Source organism: Patagioenas fasciata, chromosome 2 (genome assembly GCF_037038585.1).
Source record: "Patagioenas fasciata isolate bPatFas1 chromosome 2, bPatFas1.hap1, whole genome shotgun sequence".
Taxonomy (NCBI): Eukaryota; Metazoa; Chordata; class Aves; order Columbiformes; family Columbidae; genus Patagioenas; species Patagioenas fasciata.
In genome coordinates this window covers 60,209,460-60,228,588 of record NC_092521.1, presented here as the reverse complement: position 1 = coordinate 60,228,588, position 19,129 = coordinate 60,209,460, and the positions used below count along the sequence as shown (strand labels likewise).

The 19,129-nt window shown below is 35.4% G+C and overlaps 1 protein-coding gene across 1 annotated transcript in view; it reads right to left on the bottom strand.

Moving 5' to 3' along the window:
* DOK6 (docking protein 6) overlaps nt 1-19,129 on the bottom strand; it is a 247,265-nt gene that overhangs the window by 33,244 nt on the left and 194,892 nt on the right. The window contains exon 7 of the mRNA XM_065830731.2: nt 11,209-11,326. Coding sequence (XP_065686803.1) covers nt 11,209-11,326 — 118 coding nt within the window. The remainder of the gene's footprint in view (nt 1-11,208; nt 11,327-19,129) is intronic.

The window sequence follows — 19,129 nt, the reverse complement described above, 5'->3', positions numbered from 1 at the left end:
TAGCATCATAGGTGAAGAACAGTGCTTGGCTGTCGGCTGACAGATGCCACAATAATTGTCAGATTTCAATGCTTCTTCCCCACGCAGGTGAAAACTGCAATTGCTGTGCAAACAGTGAGACAGTGAGTCATACTGCCTCCAAGAGTAAGGTAATAATTTACTTCTCTGAGGTCAGTAAAGACAGGGTTCAAAGCTAATTCTGTATATCGCTTCTGGATAAAAAAAATATTCAAGAATCAACTCACAGAGTTTGACTTTAGAGCTCCTACTGACCAAGGACTGTTTTCAGGGAGATAAAGGTATCACCACTCTCCTACTGTTGAGGCTGAATATTGCTTTACTGACAGTGTAATGGTATGGACCCATATTTTAGGTACTAACCTATATTGCAACTATTGGGGCAATTTCATGCTATGTGATACTACTGAGAAGGTTTTATTAAAGCATTTCACGGTTGCAATGATATTCTCTAGATTTTTTTTTTTTTTGGTCTAATCACATCAATGTAAAAAAAAAAAAAAGAAAAACAAATCTCTTTCATATAGATGACTTTTAAGTCCAAAGCAAGTGTGCAGATATTTTATCATATGGAATGTATCTACATTACCATGTAAAAGTCCAAGAGAGATCCACGACTATGAGAATGAAGATTAATTTCAGTCAAAAAGGCTCTACATAATTACACGGGCCATTGAAGAAATGGTCAAAAGTGGGGTCTGTTTTCTGCTACAGTGATCTGTGGACATGAGTTATAGGGGAAAGTTTTTATCTTGTCTAGGTCAGCAGAATTTTTTTTTTCCTGACCAAGGATGGCTTGCAACAGTTGAGAAGTAATTCCTTAACAGCAAATTAACTTCTCTTGGCTAGCTATGAGGGTTTTCCTTTGCAACTTGCATGCTTTGGAACACTTACATAAGCAAAATGTGTAAGTGTCTTATATTCATAGCAATGATACTATTCAAATTTTCTGTACATTTTCCCTTTTTACAGTAGTTATGCACTGGCATAATTTCATTCATGTCCCTCGTAACATTACTGATTTACTGCAGCATAAGCAAAAAACGAGTCATACCTTGAAGATAACAGCTTAAATTGTCCCCCTCTTTGGTATTTTATTACACAATAAACACCACTGCAAAATTTATGGCTCATTCCTACAGTTTGGTACACGGTTTGAAGTATAACTAAGGTAATAAGTGTACATGAAGAGGCATCTTGAGCCTTTCTTTATATTTCTTTAGTTCTTAAACACTTTGGTGCTGTTCCAATCCATGAGCATAAGATGGAGTAGTTCTTTGCTTTGAAATGCTAGCCAGCAAATCAGGAAACTATACAGAATTTTAAAGAAAAATCTCTTTTCCTCATTCTTATACTGGATGAAGAGAAGATCTATGGTCTACACGTTAGAAGAATTTTGCCATCACACATTTTGGGAGAGACCTTCTCATAGGTATCCTAGAGAGTCAAAAGGTTTTTACTAGTGCATAAAAAACAGAATATGTTTGGATGGAAAAATCACACACTGGTACAGCCAGTGTTCAGTATCTGCTGTCCTGGCCCTGTTCTGCTCCCCCACTCCTGCTCCACCCCTCATTTATTTGTTAAAAATGTGTTGTCTTAGTTAATATAGGGTGACAGAAGAAAAACAAGACTCTTCACAAACAGATTGACACTTGAACCAAAACGCACATACTTGATCAGAGGAAAGTGTTTCTTTAAGAGACATGAAAGGGATGAAAAACTGCTGAACTATTTCTCAGAATTAAATACCTGCTCTGATGAATAGAGAATAATGAGACAGTTGACAAGACTGAATGAAATACACTTCCATTTCCTAATCCAGAACAGGTTGTCTTTTCCATCATAAAATGCTTGTGACATGAATGTTTGGTGATGATAGGACAAACAGAAGCCCCAAAAACCTGCCGTGGCATCCTGGAACAGTAGAACAGCAATAGTGGATAAAAACAATGACCAATGCCTATCAACAATCAACAGCTACAAAGAGAATAGACATTTTCAAATTAAAACTTAAACACTTACATAAACAGACTCTGAACCATACTTTCAGCAACAACTTTGCTTGTGAATATTCCATAAACTTATGATGTCCACACATAAAGAAGAAAAACAGACATGATGTCCACACATAAAGAAAGGAGGCAGAAAGCACATTTGGGTACTTGCATTCCTGAGTTGACGCCATCAGTCCATGATCAAGAAACTAGGAAATCTGACAATGTCCCATTAGACATCTTAATACAGCATGCAGAAACCTTATTAAAAAACAAGACTCATTCCTGTTTCAGTGAAAAAGTAGGTAAGTGTATGGACTCAGAAGTACTAATCTGGCATGTGCGTAATAGGTATTTGCAAAGAAAACATTCTGTAATTGTATCTATTTAGCCAAATGTGTGGAAAACTAGCAAAATGAGGTAAAATGAAAACTTGCTTCATGAAGTTTTCACTAACTTCCATGAAAAATCACCCTACCTAGGAATGACAATTTTACGGTAGTGCAGTGCAGGAAAGAATAAAACTGATAACATTTAAATGCTTAATTAGTCAAATGCAAGAACAATGATCAATGTTTTAAGCCAGGGGAAGAGTATTTTTCTTGGAAGCTGAAGCTAAATGACTAATCAAAATTCCCTTTTAATTACATTTCATTCAGAAAAGACAAAAAGAGTGATATAGATATAACTGACTAGCCACGTGTTTTCTGCAGTGTGAAAACACACCTGTGCATAATTAGCTAATTCTCAGCTAAGTATTCAATTAATAAACTAGCTGCTTTACTTTTAATGCATTATAATAGTGACTATAAGTAAGTTGCACCTAGTTCAGCTCATATCAAACAGCTTTGGGAACAGTCTGCAGTGACTATATAGGGCTTGACAGAATTTGGAGAGAAAAAAAGGTAATCATTATTGGCACTGGCAGCCCCCATCAAGAATTAGCCCCAGGAAGAGAGGTGGGTTGTACAAGACCCTGTTTTCTATCCTGAGTGAAGATGAAGGTCCAAGACGGACAAGAGGTAGCAAGAAGATGTATCCTTATTTTCTCAGTCCAAAGATCCTGGGCAGAATAACCCTGCTGGCACAGGGGGACAAGCCGTGACTCCCCCTGCAAACTACTGGATTTCCTCCTTGCCCTGGGCTGGTCTGAGGGATGGCAACACTACACACAAGAGGAGACAGGACACTGCTGGGAACACGACCACTCGTGCCACATTATGTCACACGCACTGCCCTGTCAGAGAAAATAAATATGGCACAGTCCTGCTGTGTGTAATCTTGGTGTAACAGCAATAACATAAATATTATGTCATTAAAGAGAGTAGTAAGGATCTTTTCATTTCATCCTCACTCTCCAACTAAGGCATTTGCTGCTGAACAGTGAAAAGCCTCATTCCACTTAGGACCTCACCTCTACTGTCTGAAGTCAGGATGGACATGGCTTTATGGCATACTGCTCTGCTACTCTGCACTGAATCCTCATGTGGACATTTTTTGTTAGAGGCAGGGAAGTAAAGAGCCTTTGATATTTATAATGTAAATTCTAGAGCTTGCAGTTATACACTATAGTGAGCCACTAACTCTACCCTTCCTCTGGTCACTATCAAGTCCTTTCTCTCTTATGTCTCTCCCAGTGTGGTATGGCATTTTCCTTTCTTCCATATAGCTTTATAACAGAATATGTCGTTTTTTCTTAAACTTAGGGCAATGAGCCTTTGATTAAAATCCTTTCTCAAAAGGCATCTTGAAAGAATTTTGAAGGATAAACAAATATGCAGCAACTGAACAGAAAACTCACTTCCAGTATTCAAACATGGAACTGCAAGGAGCTGCCAGACTTCAGTTTTAGAAAAGATGAAAAACTTTCACTTTGGTGGGATCTTGCTAACTTGGCATTGAGAGGAAATACCCATTGTTATTCACAGTTGTTATTTCTGTGAAATTTATCTTAGTTTCTTACAATGTATCATTTTGATCAAATAAAAAGTTGGCAGCACATAAGAATTCACCAAGATGAAAAGGCTTTTTTTGAACAAACAGAGAATGAAAGATGTTCTGTGATTTTTTGAACATTTTTTTTTCTCTCTACTGAATAATACCATGATTTTTTAATCAGTTCTGGGCAGCTGAAATTCACTTTGGAGTTATAAAGAACGCATTCTCATGGCTTGATTAAACTGAATGTACTGAGTAGGGTGTCCATTGTGCTTAAATTTACCCTGCCATGAAAATAAATAGGTTTGTAGTAACAACAGACTATATGTTGTGTGCCACAAATATTGTCATAATAATATTGTTGCATATTAGTAAAGTGAAATACACATAAAATACAATCTTATAGAAACTAAAGACTAATGTATTTGGGATCTTATGATAATATTCCTGTAACAAATATATATAAAACTTCATAGTGATCAAATAACAGGCAGTGAGGTCAATATTACATCACTTCAGACAAGTAGTCAAATAGATATTTAAATGATCCCATTTTATGTCATAAATATGAATGTGAAGGGAGAGAGGCTGGATCTTTTTTCCACTTAAAGTAAATCTAGATCAACTGAAATCCTTGGGTTTGGCATCTTTCCTCATTAGTGTTGGCAAAGCTGATATTATTAAAATCCCTCCACTCTCTCCATTACACAGCCTATTTTCAAAACTCATATTGTTTCTAGACAATAAAAAATCTGTAGACACGTTCTACAGAAGTGCCAATTTCAATAATTTTTACTTTATTTAAAAATAATTATTGAAACAAAAAGAAGTATAAACAGTTCCTGCAAATAGACACTAAAGAAAATAACTGACAATCTTGATTCTAACTGTGATAACATACTTAACACAAAATAAGACCATCATAGCTAGAGCAGTCTGGATTTATTGATGCAACGATATAATAGAAAAAAAGCAGTTTTCAAAAAATTGGCCTGTGACAAGTATTTCCATTTTCTCTTTGATATAGCACAGTGAACCTATCTTGTTCAGACACTCCAACACCAGCTGACAGCATCCATGGGGCTGGTTACACCTGTTCTCCCACTATCCACATTCTTTCACTGAACTACTGCTCTTATGATACAATACAAGTCCTTGAATTTTACAATACAGCAGAGAGATCAAATGACTGTAGCATAACTGTAGTTAGTCTTAAGTTAAATCAAGGTAAAGATTCCTGGTTTCTGTTAAGTTAAGCTAGGGACAAAGCTTGATTTGCTTCTCACACTGAGTGAGATGCTATTACAATAATAAATTCATGAAGTCACCAAGCTAAGGCATAAAAAGAGATTTGTAACTAAGAATTTGTGTAGTTCACGCTGAAGAACTTACATTTGTTGGGTTTTGGAGGGGAGAGGAAGCAATTAGCCAATATTTAACTGCTCTATTGATTGCACTATTTGGGCTTTCAGTTGTAACTGGAGACTGCAGTGACTTCTACACTTTCTGGTCTAGCACAGAATAACTTCATTGACAAGTGACCTCACTGGAGCACTCTCTTCTAAGAGAAAGGGTATCACAATATAGGGCTTAAAAGAAATCAGAACTTCCGAACTTGACAACAGAAAGTGCTTTATTAATCTTTTTTCTGGCTTTTCCCCTATTTTTCATGGCTCATAACTGTAAGAACCTCTTACCTCAGCAACCGTTAATCAGAATGAAAGGGAATATGCCAAGATACGCTTTAAAGCTTGTCAGTAATGCTCTTAATTAGCTATAGCAATGAGGTTCTTCTTTACTAGTTTCTGAGACACTTTCCATTTCCAATATGCCACTTTAAAATCAGTCTAGTGATGCTCTGTTTTGCACAGAATTTCAAAGCTTAAAAGAAAAGGATCAATTCTACTGCATAAGACTTTAGAAGCCACATAATACAGCCATTTAAAATAATGTATCCCTTATGCAGTTTCTACTCAGTAAGTATCTTGTTTCAGGTGTCCTTTATTCACACTTCAAATTTTATAGGCTTCATTTACTAATGTGAAAGTTCTGATGAGATTCAGCAAAGGAAATGGGAAGGTGGCAGGCTATAAAGCATTTCAGCTTTAGCTGCTGGTAGACAGTGAAACATTACTGAGTGATCAGGTTTATATAACAGATATATTCTAACATTTTATGGCATTCACATTATTATGGCATCAAGATTAGATGGGGAAATGGATTCTGCACTCTGTCGCTGGGCATATGAACAAACAATGGAAATGCCAAAATGACAAATGCCTGCCAATTCATTTTACACACTTTAATTTGCAGAAAACTGCAGAAGGCCACATAGGAAATTTCTGCAGGATTAGCCTATGGAAGGTTGAATAGGATGATTCAAACCCTTCTAAATGTTTAGCAATTTGAATATTCTCTGATTATTTTTAATGACATTCCAGGGCTTCTACCTTGAAAAGGCAGGAAGCTTATTTAGCTGGGAGAAATCATTTGTGCATGACTTTGTCTACTTTTTATGTACAGAGACTTTCAGCTGAACGGGTTAACACTAAATGTTATTCTATTTAAAATAATAATACATTAAAAAACAAGAGCAGGGTGAGCTCTCACCTAACAAGGCCAAAAGACAAGGGGCAGCACAGGCTTGCTTACTGAGGCCAAAGAGGAGCCAGAGTTTCCGTTTGTTTTGATTTGCAAAAGCAGATTTATTTTTCTTGCATCTTTAGTGTGAAATACAAAAGTCAATTGCATTAACGGCAAAATTCCAAAAGACTTCATCAAGGCCAGTTTTTACTTCGGTGTGCTTTTGATTTTAACATGTACTTACAAGCATAAGTGATGCTTCGAGCTCAAGTACTGTCTCATTAAAGACTATAATTTTATTTCCTGAACTTCCTCACTAAGTTTTAAAATGTGAGAATCTAGCTCTTTGTAGGCATTCTAGCATTTTTCAGTCTCATTTAATTACTTTATTATGGGTTTACAATGAAATGTGGTAAACATTTGTGATAGAATAAATAAGCATTTGTGACAAGCAAATTGTGCTAAATAATTTACCGTGGAAACAAAATTACTGTTCTCTTTAAAAGGAAAACATGTAAGACGTTACTGGTGTAATTCTTATACAAATATACATTCCTTCACATGAGTACTCTCACAAAAATTAATGATTGCTTATGTGGGCAGATGCTCATCATTTTGAGTTTGGGTGGCAAAACCAAGGTCCAAATAAGGAATACGAACCAGAATCAAATACAACAGGGGTGATCGAAAGTTATTCTTTATTTTTAATTTCTTGGAGAAAGACCAGACTGCAATTAGATTTTCTGAACTTAATTTCCTCAGTGATTTCCACAACTGCAATAGAAAAAGCAAATGCAGGTTCCACACCAAAATTTTATTTGGTCTTATTTGTTTAATAATATCCAAACTGTGTTTAAAATTCAAACTGTCCAAATTCTCTAGAGCAAGAACTACAATAGTTTCAGCTAGCTGAAAATTCAGTCTGCAATACGTCTTTTCATCCTAAGCGAATTTAAAGTCCAAAATGCAAAATTAAAAAAAAAGAAAAAACGCGTGTTAATGTCATTTTATTTTTCTGTATAAAAAGATATGTGCTTTGTTTCTTATTTTTTTAATATCTTGTGAAACAGTGCTATATTATATGTCAGGTAATAACAATAACCAATTATTTATGAGGATACAAACAGAGTTTTTGTCATGCTTACATGGCTTTTGTACTTGTATTTTTGTCCCTAACCACAATTTAAGTTCACAGCGGTACTCCTGGCTTGTAATTTTTGTGGTTTTGTAAACCTTGATGTATAGGAGGGCATAATACATCAAGGAAGTTTATCTTCTTTTGGCTCTAATCCTTCGTTGAGCTCTCTATTCTTCATGAAAAGGTACAATTCATTTAAGCCTTATTTATGCACAAAAAAAATAATGTATAAGCAATTTTCCTTTTCCTTTTTCTCTGTTATTTAAACTATTTTATTACAAAATCCCGTAAGGACACTATTTCTTTTCTGAATTGTAATTAAAGGCAAGATCTGTATTATTAATATATACACATTAGAAAAAGGCATTGTGATCTGTAAAGCCATGGGTATCAGTTGGGATTTTAAGTGAAACCACTCCAACATGGAAGTTTAAGTTGGAATTTAATCTGATGGGTGTAAAAACTTTTTGCTGTTTTCCAGCACAGCAGCAATTTCCCTTCCCTTTTTACTGTGCAGTGATGGAGCTTGCCATATCCCTGATGTCACGTCAGATGGAGAGAAAAGGCAATGTTCAGCACTGAGAGGGCACCACGATGCCAGCTACTGAGGCCCCAGTACAACCTCTGCAGTGCCTGCAGGTCATGGATGGAAATGCTGTCAACCCTGTGGCACTACAGTGTAAAATTTGGAGTGATTACTGCTAGTGATGTGCTGCCACTGGTAAAGGCCAGCCACTGTGCTGTTCCTATTGACAAGATTAATTAGACAACTAAATTACTACTTTTATCTTAGTAGTGCAATCAAGAACTGAAAGAGTGCAAGGAAGACACAAATGGAAGAAAAGTTGTAGAGAGAAACCAGCCCACCTTATTTTAGGATACATTGTGCAACCTGTGTTCCTTCAGCACCATTATTCCATGTTTAAATCTTTTCAGGTCTTTACATGCAAGTGTTGTCATGAGCACATGTAGGATGATAAACCTGATAATCATTTATTGAATTGCTTTTCTGCATGTGAAATGTAGTCTTAAAAACAACAATGAAAAAAAACCCAAGATTCCCCACCTTCTTACTGTACAGCATATTAATTATTGGATCAGCTCACACTACTAATTAAGTTAAATTCAACTGCGAAACAACTCCCAAAGAGCCAATTTATCTAAGGTAGTATGAGCACCTATTAATTTCTCCTTATACATCACCAGCTGTTATTAATTAAACTGTAGTCACTTCAGACTACAAGTTTGAAATAATTGCCACTACGGAAACACTTCTACACTGTACTTAACAGTGAGTTCGGTTGTTACTTAACTGATATTGATAGGAACCTGAATATAGGTAGACACCGCTCTAGCTACTTAATTTTAGAGTTTGTGAGATATTCAGAGGAATGTGTGGAATTTTCAAATTCTTCTATTGAATGTAAAAATCTATGTCATAAATATACATTAAGAGCAGAACTGAGTTTGATGGGTTATTCTCTAAAGAAAATGTCTCCTCTTTGAAGGTGTAATATCCTTTTTCAAGTTCAGAGGAGATCGCAGTGGCAGCAAGTGATTTTCCCCTGCGCAGCAGCTCCTCTCAGCTGGCTGCTTTATTAAGGTAAGGGCTGAAGTGATGCTTGCAATCTGCTTCCTCGCTACCCACCTTCCACCTGCAGCTATGAAGCATCTGTGTGCTGATGCTTTGACAGCCGGTAATTCTCTGCTGTGCAAAAAACTGCCAGTATGAACAGGTATTAGGATGAAAAGGTGTACTTTGAGGCCCCTTAAGCTTCTTTACAAATAGATTGCATTTAATTAGTCATGGCAGCAGAAGGTTGAAAGAGATCTTCGTTGCAGATAATGAATAATATTCGTGCATGTGAACATTTCGCAAGGAGAGGGAGACAAAATTGTCCTCCGCCTGCGTTTCTTAGCTCACTGGTAAAACTGAACTAGTCTCTCCTGAAATCAATTACACTTTCTCAAGTTTCAGTCATCATAGTACAAGTAAGAACAATTAAAATCTTAAGTTCTGAAATAGTTATTAGTCCTATGGAAGTGGAAGTGTGAGTAAAATCTGTATATTTCCAGAAACTAAAATTATTGCATTTTTTATAATACACTTTCAATATGTTGCATCTTCCAAAGCTCGTTAGTATAGGTGTTGAACTATTATTTGAGATATAAAGTTTTGGTTTCCTTCATTGCAAAGGCCATTCGTAAGAAACAAAAGATTGCAGAAAATGAAAAATGTTCCATACATTCATATCACTTCCTGTATATCATAACACATTTACTATCTTTTTGCCAAAGACCCATCAAGAACATAAGAAGAGGAACTTCAACATATCTACAAATAACCTTTTTTTTTTTTTTTTCATTCTTATTGTGTTAATGAAAAGAGTATCAGTGGTATAATGAATATTTCTAAGGTGATCTACAAGCACAAGTTTTTTAACAAAGAACTTCTGGAAGGTTATTTTATTTTTTCCATTACTGTTATTCAACTGTAAGACTATAACCGTGATTAGAAATTCACTTCGTTGTATGTGGGATGATGGGAAACAAATGCTGTACCCTTTAATGAGTCATCCCCTGAATTCACAGCTCACCTGCTGATTTTAATTTATGTGATAACTTACAAAACAAAACACTTCATGTCTTTCTTTCATCCATACACTGCATTTCACTTATTTTCATGAAAACATGTACTATGGTTTCTTGGATTGGGTACTCTTGTTTGGGAGCAGTTTCTAACCTCCTATCTAAATGTAAATTTCTTATGCAAAAAGATTATTAATACGGACCTGAAACAAAATCCTTAAGCCCTTTCCAAGTAATACAAATGAATATGTTTATGATAAGTTGTTATTTTTTAAAAGTGAAAACAATAATATTAATTAAGGTCTACATCTTAAATGTAATAATAAATTCAGTTTCCTAAAAGATGCAAATCAATTCCAGTTAAAAGAAGTGAATCATCATCATCAAGTTATGTTAATTACAGCATTGAAAGTCTTAAGCAAATAGCTTAGAATCTAAACATATGAAAGAGAAATGAAGACAGAAAAACATTATATCTGTATAGAGAAGGCCTGTAAGTTAGTCAAATCTACAGTTCATATATATGTCAAGCAGACTCACCAAGAATAGCGCCTACTCCTCGAATAATCTTGTTTTAATCTTGCAACTCATATAGACACTTTATGTAGCTTTAATTTGGCACCCTGAGGTTGCCCAAATACATACACAATCTTATTCGAAGAAAACACTAACACAACCTAACATTCATTAGCTACTGAGAAACTACATTGAGTCAAATGGTCTATCCAGCTTTATGTGGTGATTCTGGGAATAATTTTCACCATTAGTTTACAAACTGACAAAAGCAACCTCTTTTATGTAAATTTGAGGATCCCGCTGAGGTTCCTGACAACTGATAAAATGAAATGGAGAGAAAACAACAGGGCAAATAAAAAGCAATTTGCATGAATTCTGGTCAAATGGAAAGAAGCTAATGGACATGGCATTTACTTATAATGAACTTGCCTTGTAAACTGTAGATTTCTCCAACGCTGTTCTGCCGGGTGATATGATGCCAATATGCACTACGAGGAAGTGAGATCGACTTGGATAATGTCATTGGTTCAGACAGACTGGTCTGGAGCTAAAAACCAAAGGAAACATAAATGGAAGATCACACATAGCCATACTTGATAGATAGTCTCAAAACTGTAAATTGAACCAATGTTGTTTCGAAGATACTATTTCCTGAATTATCACAGGTTTTATACTATCATTTGAACTGTGTTATAAGCATCAGCACTGTGAATGCTCAGGAAAAAGCTGCGAAATATATTTGGGTATATAGGTTCATCAACACAAGTTAATGTTGGGACATACGAATGTGTCTCTATTTATTCACAGCTCTTCTCATTGCTGCTACAATTGTGTTATTTTCTTCTTCATGATAATGATGGATTAGCATATGCCTGAAATCTTAAACCCCTCTACCATCACATTTCTTTTTGGTCATCTAACCTGCATATTGGATTGAATACCCAGAAAGATGCTAAGAGAGAATATGAGACAACTAGTAGAGAACTAGCAATGAAGAGTCATTAATCACCCTAATACTTCATTCAGGTAGAGGCATCTCATCACCAGGACCAGGCTACAGCCGCAAGAGCAAATTTTCCCGGTCAGGGGACTTCACGTAACCGAAAATGTGAATTGCATGATAAGTGTCCATGTGTACAAGAGCCATGGTGCAGATAACTGACAGAAGGAATGTAAACTTTATTAAAGACAGCTCAATTTCAGATGACAAATTTTAAAAGCCATTTTTATCTGTACAAACTCTGTAGTAAAAAGAAAAAAAAGTCTTTCAGAGAAAATATCCACAATTTCTAATCTACACTTAAACAACCTACAATTATTTCATTTTTGAGTATTAACACACACTGATGTGTGGCAGATACTTTACTTCAGATCAGTCTATTCTAACTACTTCCGTTGTTGTTTTCTTGAGAATAGTCATCAGGATTGCTCCCTGTCTACAGCTAATGTCTTTTCTGCTCATTTATAGCCAAATATTACGTTTCATTTGTCAGTGGTGCTGATCATCACTGGAAGCTATTTGATATGAATTCAAGAGCTTGTAGAAACATTTCCTCCATTAAAAAAAGTTCAAAATCCTTATCACAGGAATTCTATTTTTAGGAAGACTTGATAATTTAAAGTTTATTGACACAGAACATTTCCTTTATTGTGAAGATCACAGCAATAACAAATCTTCTAAGCTATTTTAACGTATTATTATAGCAAGGGTAAAAAGGGTAACATTGTTGAGTAAGAAAAATAAATAAAATCATGTAATTTCAATACACACATGATTTATTTATAATTTATTCACACAACAGGTAAATTATAGTCTTGAGGCAATAGGCAAAACTTTTTATTATTATGCATTCTGAAAAAAATAATTCCAGTAAAGGCAACCACTTTGACTGTGGTTCATTATCTCAAAGCTAAATCCACGGACTGAAATGAAATGGTTAAAGTGATAACATTATTCCTGATCTGAGGTGATTAGTTCCTGCCTAATCTGATCAACACTGATGCAGAACAACTTCATATGCACATATTAAAGCTTTGAAAGAATAATAATAAAAAAAAAATCATTCTCATTATAAATGAAGAATTGCTCTAGTGCAGAAGATCATGTTGTAGGCATTCACAGTACTTTGTTTCCTCAGATGCTCTGATTAAAGAATGACTGATATCACCTTTTGGGCAAGAAGTATCACTATATGCTAACTGCAATAAGACCAGATGAACTACATTTCTTCATAGAGAGAAAATGCAATTTCTGTTTTATTAAAATATTGTCCTCTTGAAAAAAATATCCAAAATACATTGTCAATTTTGTTTTTCATTTGACACTATAAAATGTAAAAAGAAACATATGGATTTGAAGACCTTATCACCTCATATATCATATAAAGGATGATAATTCAATAGCACATTAATTTGTCCATAAAGATATTTTTACTGACCATTAGATCACTATTAGGTACAATTCAGCTTTTCATCTTTTTTTCTCTATAAAAACCACATTATTGGTCAAACATAATTGACAATGACAGAATGCTTATTCCAACAAACTGCTGTTTGTAAAAGCATTTCTGTGTTAAAATTGCTTTATCCACTGACAGAAACCTACTTTCTCTAGAGACTAACGTATATGCTAGTTTGTGGGTGTTTCAGATAAAAACTTGAAACCAAGGTGAAGAAAACAAGCGTATAAATATCCATACTATCAGTTTTTCATATGCCACTAAATAGCTTTAGGTTATATAAATTATTAGAGGAAAAACTAGAATTTAATGTACCAAGATCTACTGTTCATAATCCCTTTTCCCCAGCTGTAAATGAACTCCTGGTATTTAATGGTGTTAACAAAAGAAAAAAAAAACCAACAACTACACAATTTGTAAATCAGGGAAGATCAACCAGAACCATTTACTTTTTAAATAACTAGTTGCTCAGGTTTTCGACTTCTGGTGTTCCAAACCAGTGGAACAGATCACTCTGGGTAAGCTCAGACACTTTATCCTAGATACTCTTGCCTTCATCTTTTCATTGTGCCTTGAATAAAAACAACTGAGTTTTCCTCCGCCCTATTCTGAACCAGTTAACTCAAACAGAGAATGTTTCACTATGGAAAATCAATTAAATAACCTTTTAATTTTCTTCTTTTCTTGAAACAGGTAGACCATCAGTTTCCTGCACAGATTTATTTCTGTCCTTAACATAAATATAACAATTAAAAAAAAATTTTTAAAATTATTTCACTTGTCTCCTTAGGCTTATTTCCCAATTACAAAATCGAATCAACATCTCTGAGTATGGATCTCTTCTTATGTGACAGGCAAATGTTCAGCTGTTGCTTTCAACACAGGCACCTTTTCCCTGGCAAAACAGGCTCAGATGCATTAGCATCAACCATACAAAAAGGGCCATAATGGTAAAGGTAGCACAGACACATAGAAGAAATAAACTCCTTGATTTGGGAATGAATTTCAGGTAATTCTGCCTCTCTGCTCTGTTAAGACCCCACCTGGACTACTAGATCCAGTTCTGGAGCCCCCAGCACAGGCAAGACATGGACCTGTTGGAGCAGATGCAGCAGAGAGTCACAAAAATGGTCAGAGGGCTGGAACACCTCCTGTGAAGACAGGCTGAGAGAGAGATGGGTTTGTTCAGTCTGGAGAAGAGAAGGCCTCAGGGAGACCTTATTGTGGCCTTTGAATACTCAAAGGGGGCTTGTAAGTAAGATACGGATGGACGTTTTAGCAGGGCTCATTTACGATAAGACAAGGGAGAATGGTTTTAAACTAAAAGAGGGTAGATTGCAACTAGGTGCAAGGAAGACATTTTTTACGAGGGTGATGAAACACTGGTACAGGTTGCCCAGAGAGATGGTAGATGCCCCATCCCTGGAGACATTCAAGGCTAGGCTGGACAGGGCTCTGAGCAACCTGATCTAGTTGAAGATGTCCCTGCTCATTGCAGGGGGCTTGGACTAGATCACCTTTAAAGGTCCCTTTCAACCCTAATCATTCTACGATTTCACTGAGGGTTTTTTGCAGTCTTGCATCTATGAACCAACCTTAATCTTTAGTATATAGGTATAGAAATATAGAGGAAAGTAAAAGCAATATACCAAATTAAATGTATATAATATATTACAGTAGAATTAAATAAAATATGTGTCTAGAATGATTTTGCTACAAATACATCTCAAATCTAATGAGACTTTGGGAAATGAAAAACATAATTCAAACTTTTTTTGCACAACTTAAGAGGGTGAAAATGCTGATGTAATAAGAACTCGGGTGAAAAGACAAGTAGAAATGCATGTATCAAAACCATATCAACGCTAGGATTTTTTTGGTGGGAAGACACAGAAAAATCCATCAATGAAGTGTTTTTGTTGTCTGACATGAAATACCTAGTAGTTAGGTTTCTTACAGAATCTTTCTTTGATAAGACACCTTTCACATAGTGAACGTTACATTTCTTTCCTGTATCCAAATCCAAAATATCAAAAATATTAAGTCATATGAAGCCTTTGCATTGCCAGCAACTTTACAATTATTAAAGGACTATTCGATTAAAATAGAAATAATTAAAAAAAACTATTAATATGTCACTGTAAGTAGTTCCCCATATTTTTCATTATTGTTCTCTCATGAGACAAGTTTTAAGGGCCAGATTTTCTTTTAATTCCCATAGGCCATCTCCATTGACTAAAAGAGATTTGTTACTCAGATATCAATAAAGAATACAATTCTAAGAATGGAGTCTGTTGCATGTATTAGGATTCTGAGCTTTGATGTGTTTAGCATATTATTTTGTTTAGCATTTACTTTTTGCACTAAAAAAGTCAAAACACTGAAGGTGACAGAAAAAACATTTGGTTTGTGGAGAAGAACTGAATAATATGTAGTTCATTCCATTTTTTAGCCTGCAATAAAACAGTTTGCTTTTTACAGATATGCTCTGGAAATAGTTTAGTTAGTACAGATTAAAAAACCTGTCTCATTTCACATCCTCATTAGAGTCTTTAAAAAAACAGAAAGAGAACTAGGTCATAGAAGTCTAACGAGAATTGTAGTCTGGAAATATGAATTAAATATCATTATTTAGGTTCTTAATAACGTTAAATAAGTTTGCTCTTTTACTTGAAGAGGAAGAGTGGTCAAGAAACATATTTCACTTCTCAGCTGACAGTGGAATAGCAGAGACTCATTTCACTGTATCCACAGTGAAAAATTACTCGAGTTTAAGAATTACGCAATCTAGACGGTAGCACCAGCTGAGGTACCAGCTCAGCTATCAGCTGTATTAGAGAACAAGCAGGAGGGAAGAAGGATTTTTTTTTTTTTAATGACTTTTCAGTAATGATTGAGGAAAAAGGTGTCATGTTTGTCTTTTTTTTTTTTTTTTTGCAAAAGCATATACTGTTGTCTCATGTTCAGCTTTTGTACTATGACACATAAACCTGTTCTACAAAAAGCAGATCCCATCCAGTACTGTGAAGAAGATTATTCCTTCTTGAGCACAGTTTTTTGCCCTTGTTTCTGTTGAATTTTAAACTGTTGTTCGAAACAATTCTTATTATATGTTCCAATAATTAGATTGCCCCTTGATGCAGAACTTCTGTGAAGATACTTACTAAAACTCGATGGAAGTTATATTCCTATGAAAGTCCAATGAGAATATCTACCTTTCGGTAATGTGTTATTAATAATTACTCTCTGGTTATAATTCCCCACAACCCTTTGTTCACAATAACTTAGCTTGCTTAGAAAGAGGACTAAGTTAATTACTTAAAAGTGTCTATTGTTAATATAAACACTTATAGGTATCAGCATACTATTTATTTGCTATACATTGCTTAATTTTTAGTTTTACATTTTTATCCAGCTTGCTGTTCCTTACAGAATACACAATATTGGCAAAAACTCCACCAACATAGGACCTCATAAGTCTTCTGAAAAGACTTATAGAAAAGCTAGCTGTGAAAGTCATTTCAGTGATTTCAGTCTTTATAATATATTTCTCACATTTAGATTTTCAGCAGCTATTCTAACTTTGTTATGACCTTTTAGAGAGTTTCATAATCAATTATGGAGGAAAAAAATCTCAAAATAATAACACTACTTTGCAGTGCCAAGGTGATTATTCTTTGGCGGTGGAATAACATTATATCTGAATAATAAAGAAATGGGGAAAGAAAAACATTCTGAAAGGAGATTCAATGGTACTGATTTTTTTTTCTAATCTCCTTGACCACACTATAAAGAGTGAATTGGGTCATTTTTCTCATTTTCTGGCAGAAGTGTGTTGTTGTTTTTATTTTTTTTTCTTGTTGTTTTTCCTTTAAAAGAAGCTCATAATAGATCACTTTGTTGTTTGGCAGAATGGATTAATGTTGGAGAAAAGTAGATGGATTTTACAGTGATGGATTTTATTTGGATTATATTTATTGAATGTCAGTAAGGTGTGTGTCTTCACCCATATTCTGTTCACAAAATTTTGTTTTTGTTTCTTTTATGAAAGAAGTTTCCTGTTCATGGAAGCTACACTAATTACTGTGAGGGCGGAAGGTCAGGCTCTGACATCTTTACAAGTTTGAGTTATTGTATTATACACAGGCAATATATGAAATACTTCATTTTTCATCGCATAAAACCACTCACTAATTACATGGGAGATGATGCTGACATGAACAGAGCTGAGACTGTTTCAAGCCTGACTAAAAGTAGGTCTCAGTGAAAATAAACACAACTAAACAGTAGGAGTCTCTAACACATAGGAGAAATTGCTACCAGGCTGAGATAATTTCTTCAATAAATACATAAATTTATATATGTGTGATAGAGAATCCAGTATTGCACAGATATTATTTGCAGGTATTGCTTGTCCTGTCCGTTATCATAAAATGGGAGCTTTTATGAGAGAGGTGCTGGATGACATGAAAAGATTTTGCAGATAGACATTTGCTGACCTGAAAAAATACAGCATTTTGGGACAAGACTGTGTCCAACTTGAAAATAATTTCACATTTTAAAAATAAAAATATAGAACTATTCAGTACTGATACACTTGTTTAAAGGTATAGATATTTCCAGATGGAAAATGGGGAGGATCAGGCCAAAAAAACACCTAAAATAAAAAAACCAAAATCTAAATTAACACCATATCCCTACACATTTTATTCAAGGCAAAAATAGAAAAGAATCACAGTCCTAGAACAGTTCATCATGTTCACATGGATGTCTGAAGTGAAGGTAGTTGGCATAGAATGCACTGATATAGATCAGCTTAAACTCTAGGGTGTTAGCTTTACCTTCGAAGATATGTTCTAGGGGTCATTCATCTCAAACAGTTCATCACTGAAATGTTCATTTACAGCTTTGCCTCATTTCAAAATGAAGAAGTGAATTATGTGCATCATTGTGAGTGTTTGCTAGTAGGTGGTATAAAATAGAAGTCAATGATGTGAGGGTTATGAAGAGGTCACTGAATTAAGGAGTTAAGAGTGGCCTGAAGAGTACAGGAGATGTTATTTGATTTCACAAAAGAATATTGTGATTGGGAGAGACACCTGAGAATAGGAGGAAAGTCACTGACACTGCTGTCTTTAAGAAGGGGAAGAAGGAGGACCCAGGGGACTACAGGCTGGTCAGCTTCACCTCAGTCCCTAGGAAGATGGTGGAGCAGCTAATCCTGGAAATAATTTCCACTCACATGAAGGATAAAAAGGTCATCAGGAGTAGTCAGAATGGATTCATCAATCTGACACTCTCTTCTGATAAAATAACTGGCTTGGTAGGTGAGCAGAAAGCAGTGGATATTGTTGATTTCAACTTCAGGAAGGATTTTGATACTGTTTCCTGTAGGATCCTCAGGGAGAAGCTGATGATGTATGGGCTGGATAAGCAGCCCATTTCAATGAGGTGGACTGAAAATTGTCTGAATGGATCAGCCTAGAGGGTGACAATGAGTGGACTAAATCTAGTTGGAGGCAGTAACTAGCAGTGTACCCTAGGGGTCAATATTGTGTCCAGTCTTGTTCAACATCTACATTAACTATTAGAATGATGTGATAGAGTGCACCCTTAGAAGATATACTTATGTCACAAAATGGGAGGAGTGGCTGATAAATCAGAAGGTTGTGCTGCCATCCAGAGGGATCTCAAGAGGCTGGAGAAATCGGCTGACAGGAACCTCATGCGGTTCAACAAAGGACAGTACAAAGTCCTGCACCTGTGGAGGAACAACCCCAGGCGCTAGTATATGATGAGGGTTGCTGGAAAGTGGCTTTTCAGTAAAGGACCTGAAGGTCTTGGTGCACGTCAAGTTGAACATGAGCCACCAAGATGCCCTTGTGGCAAAG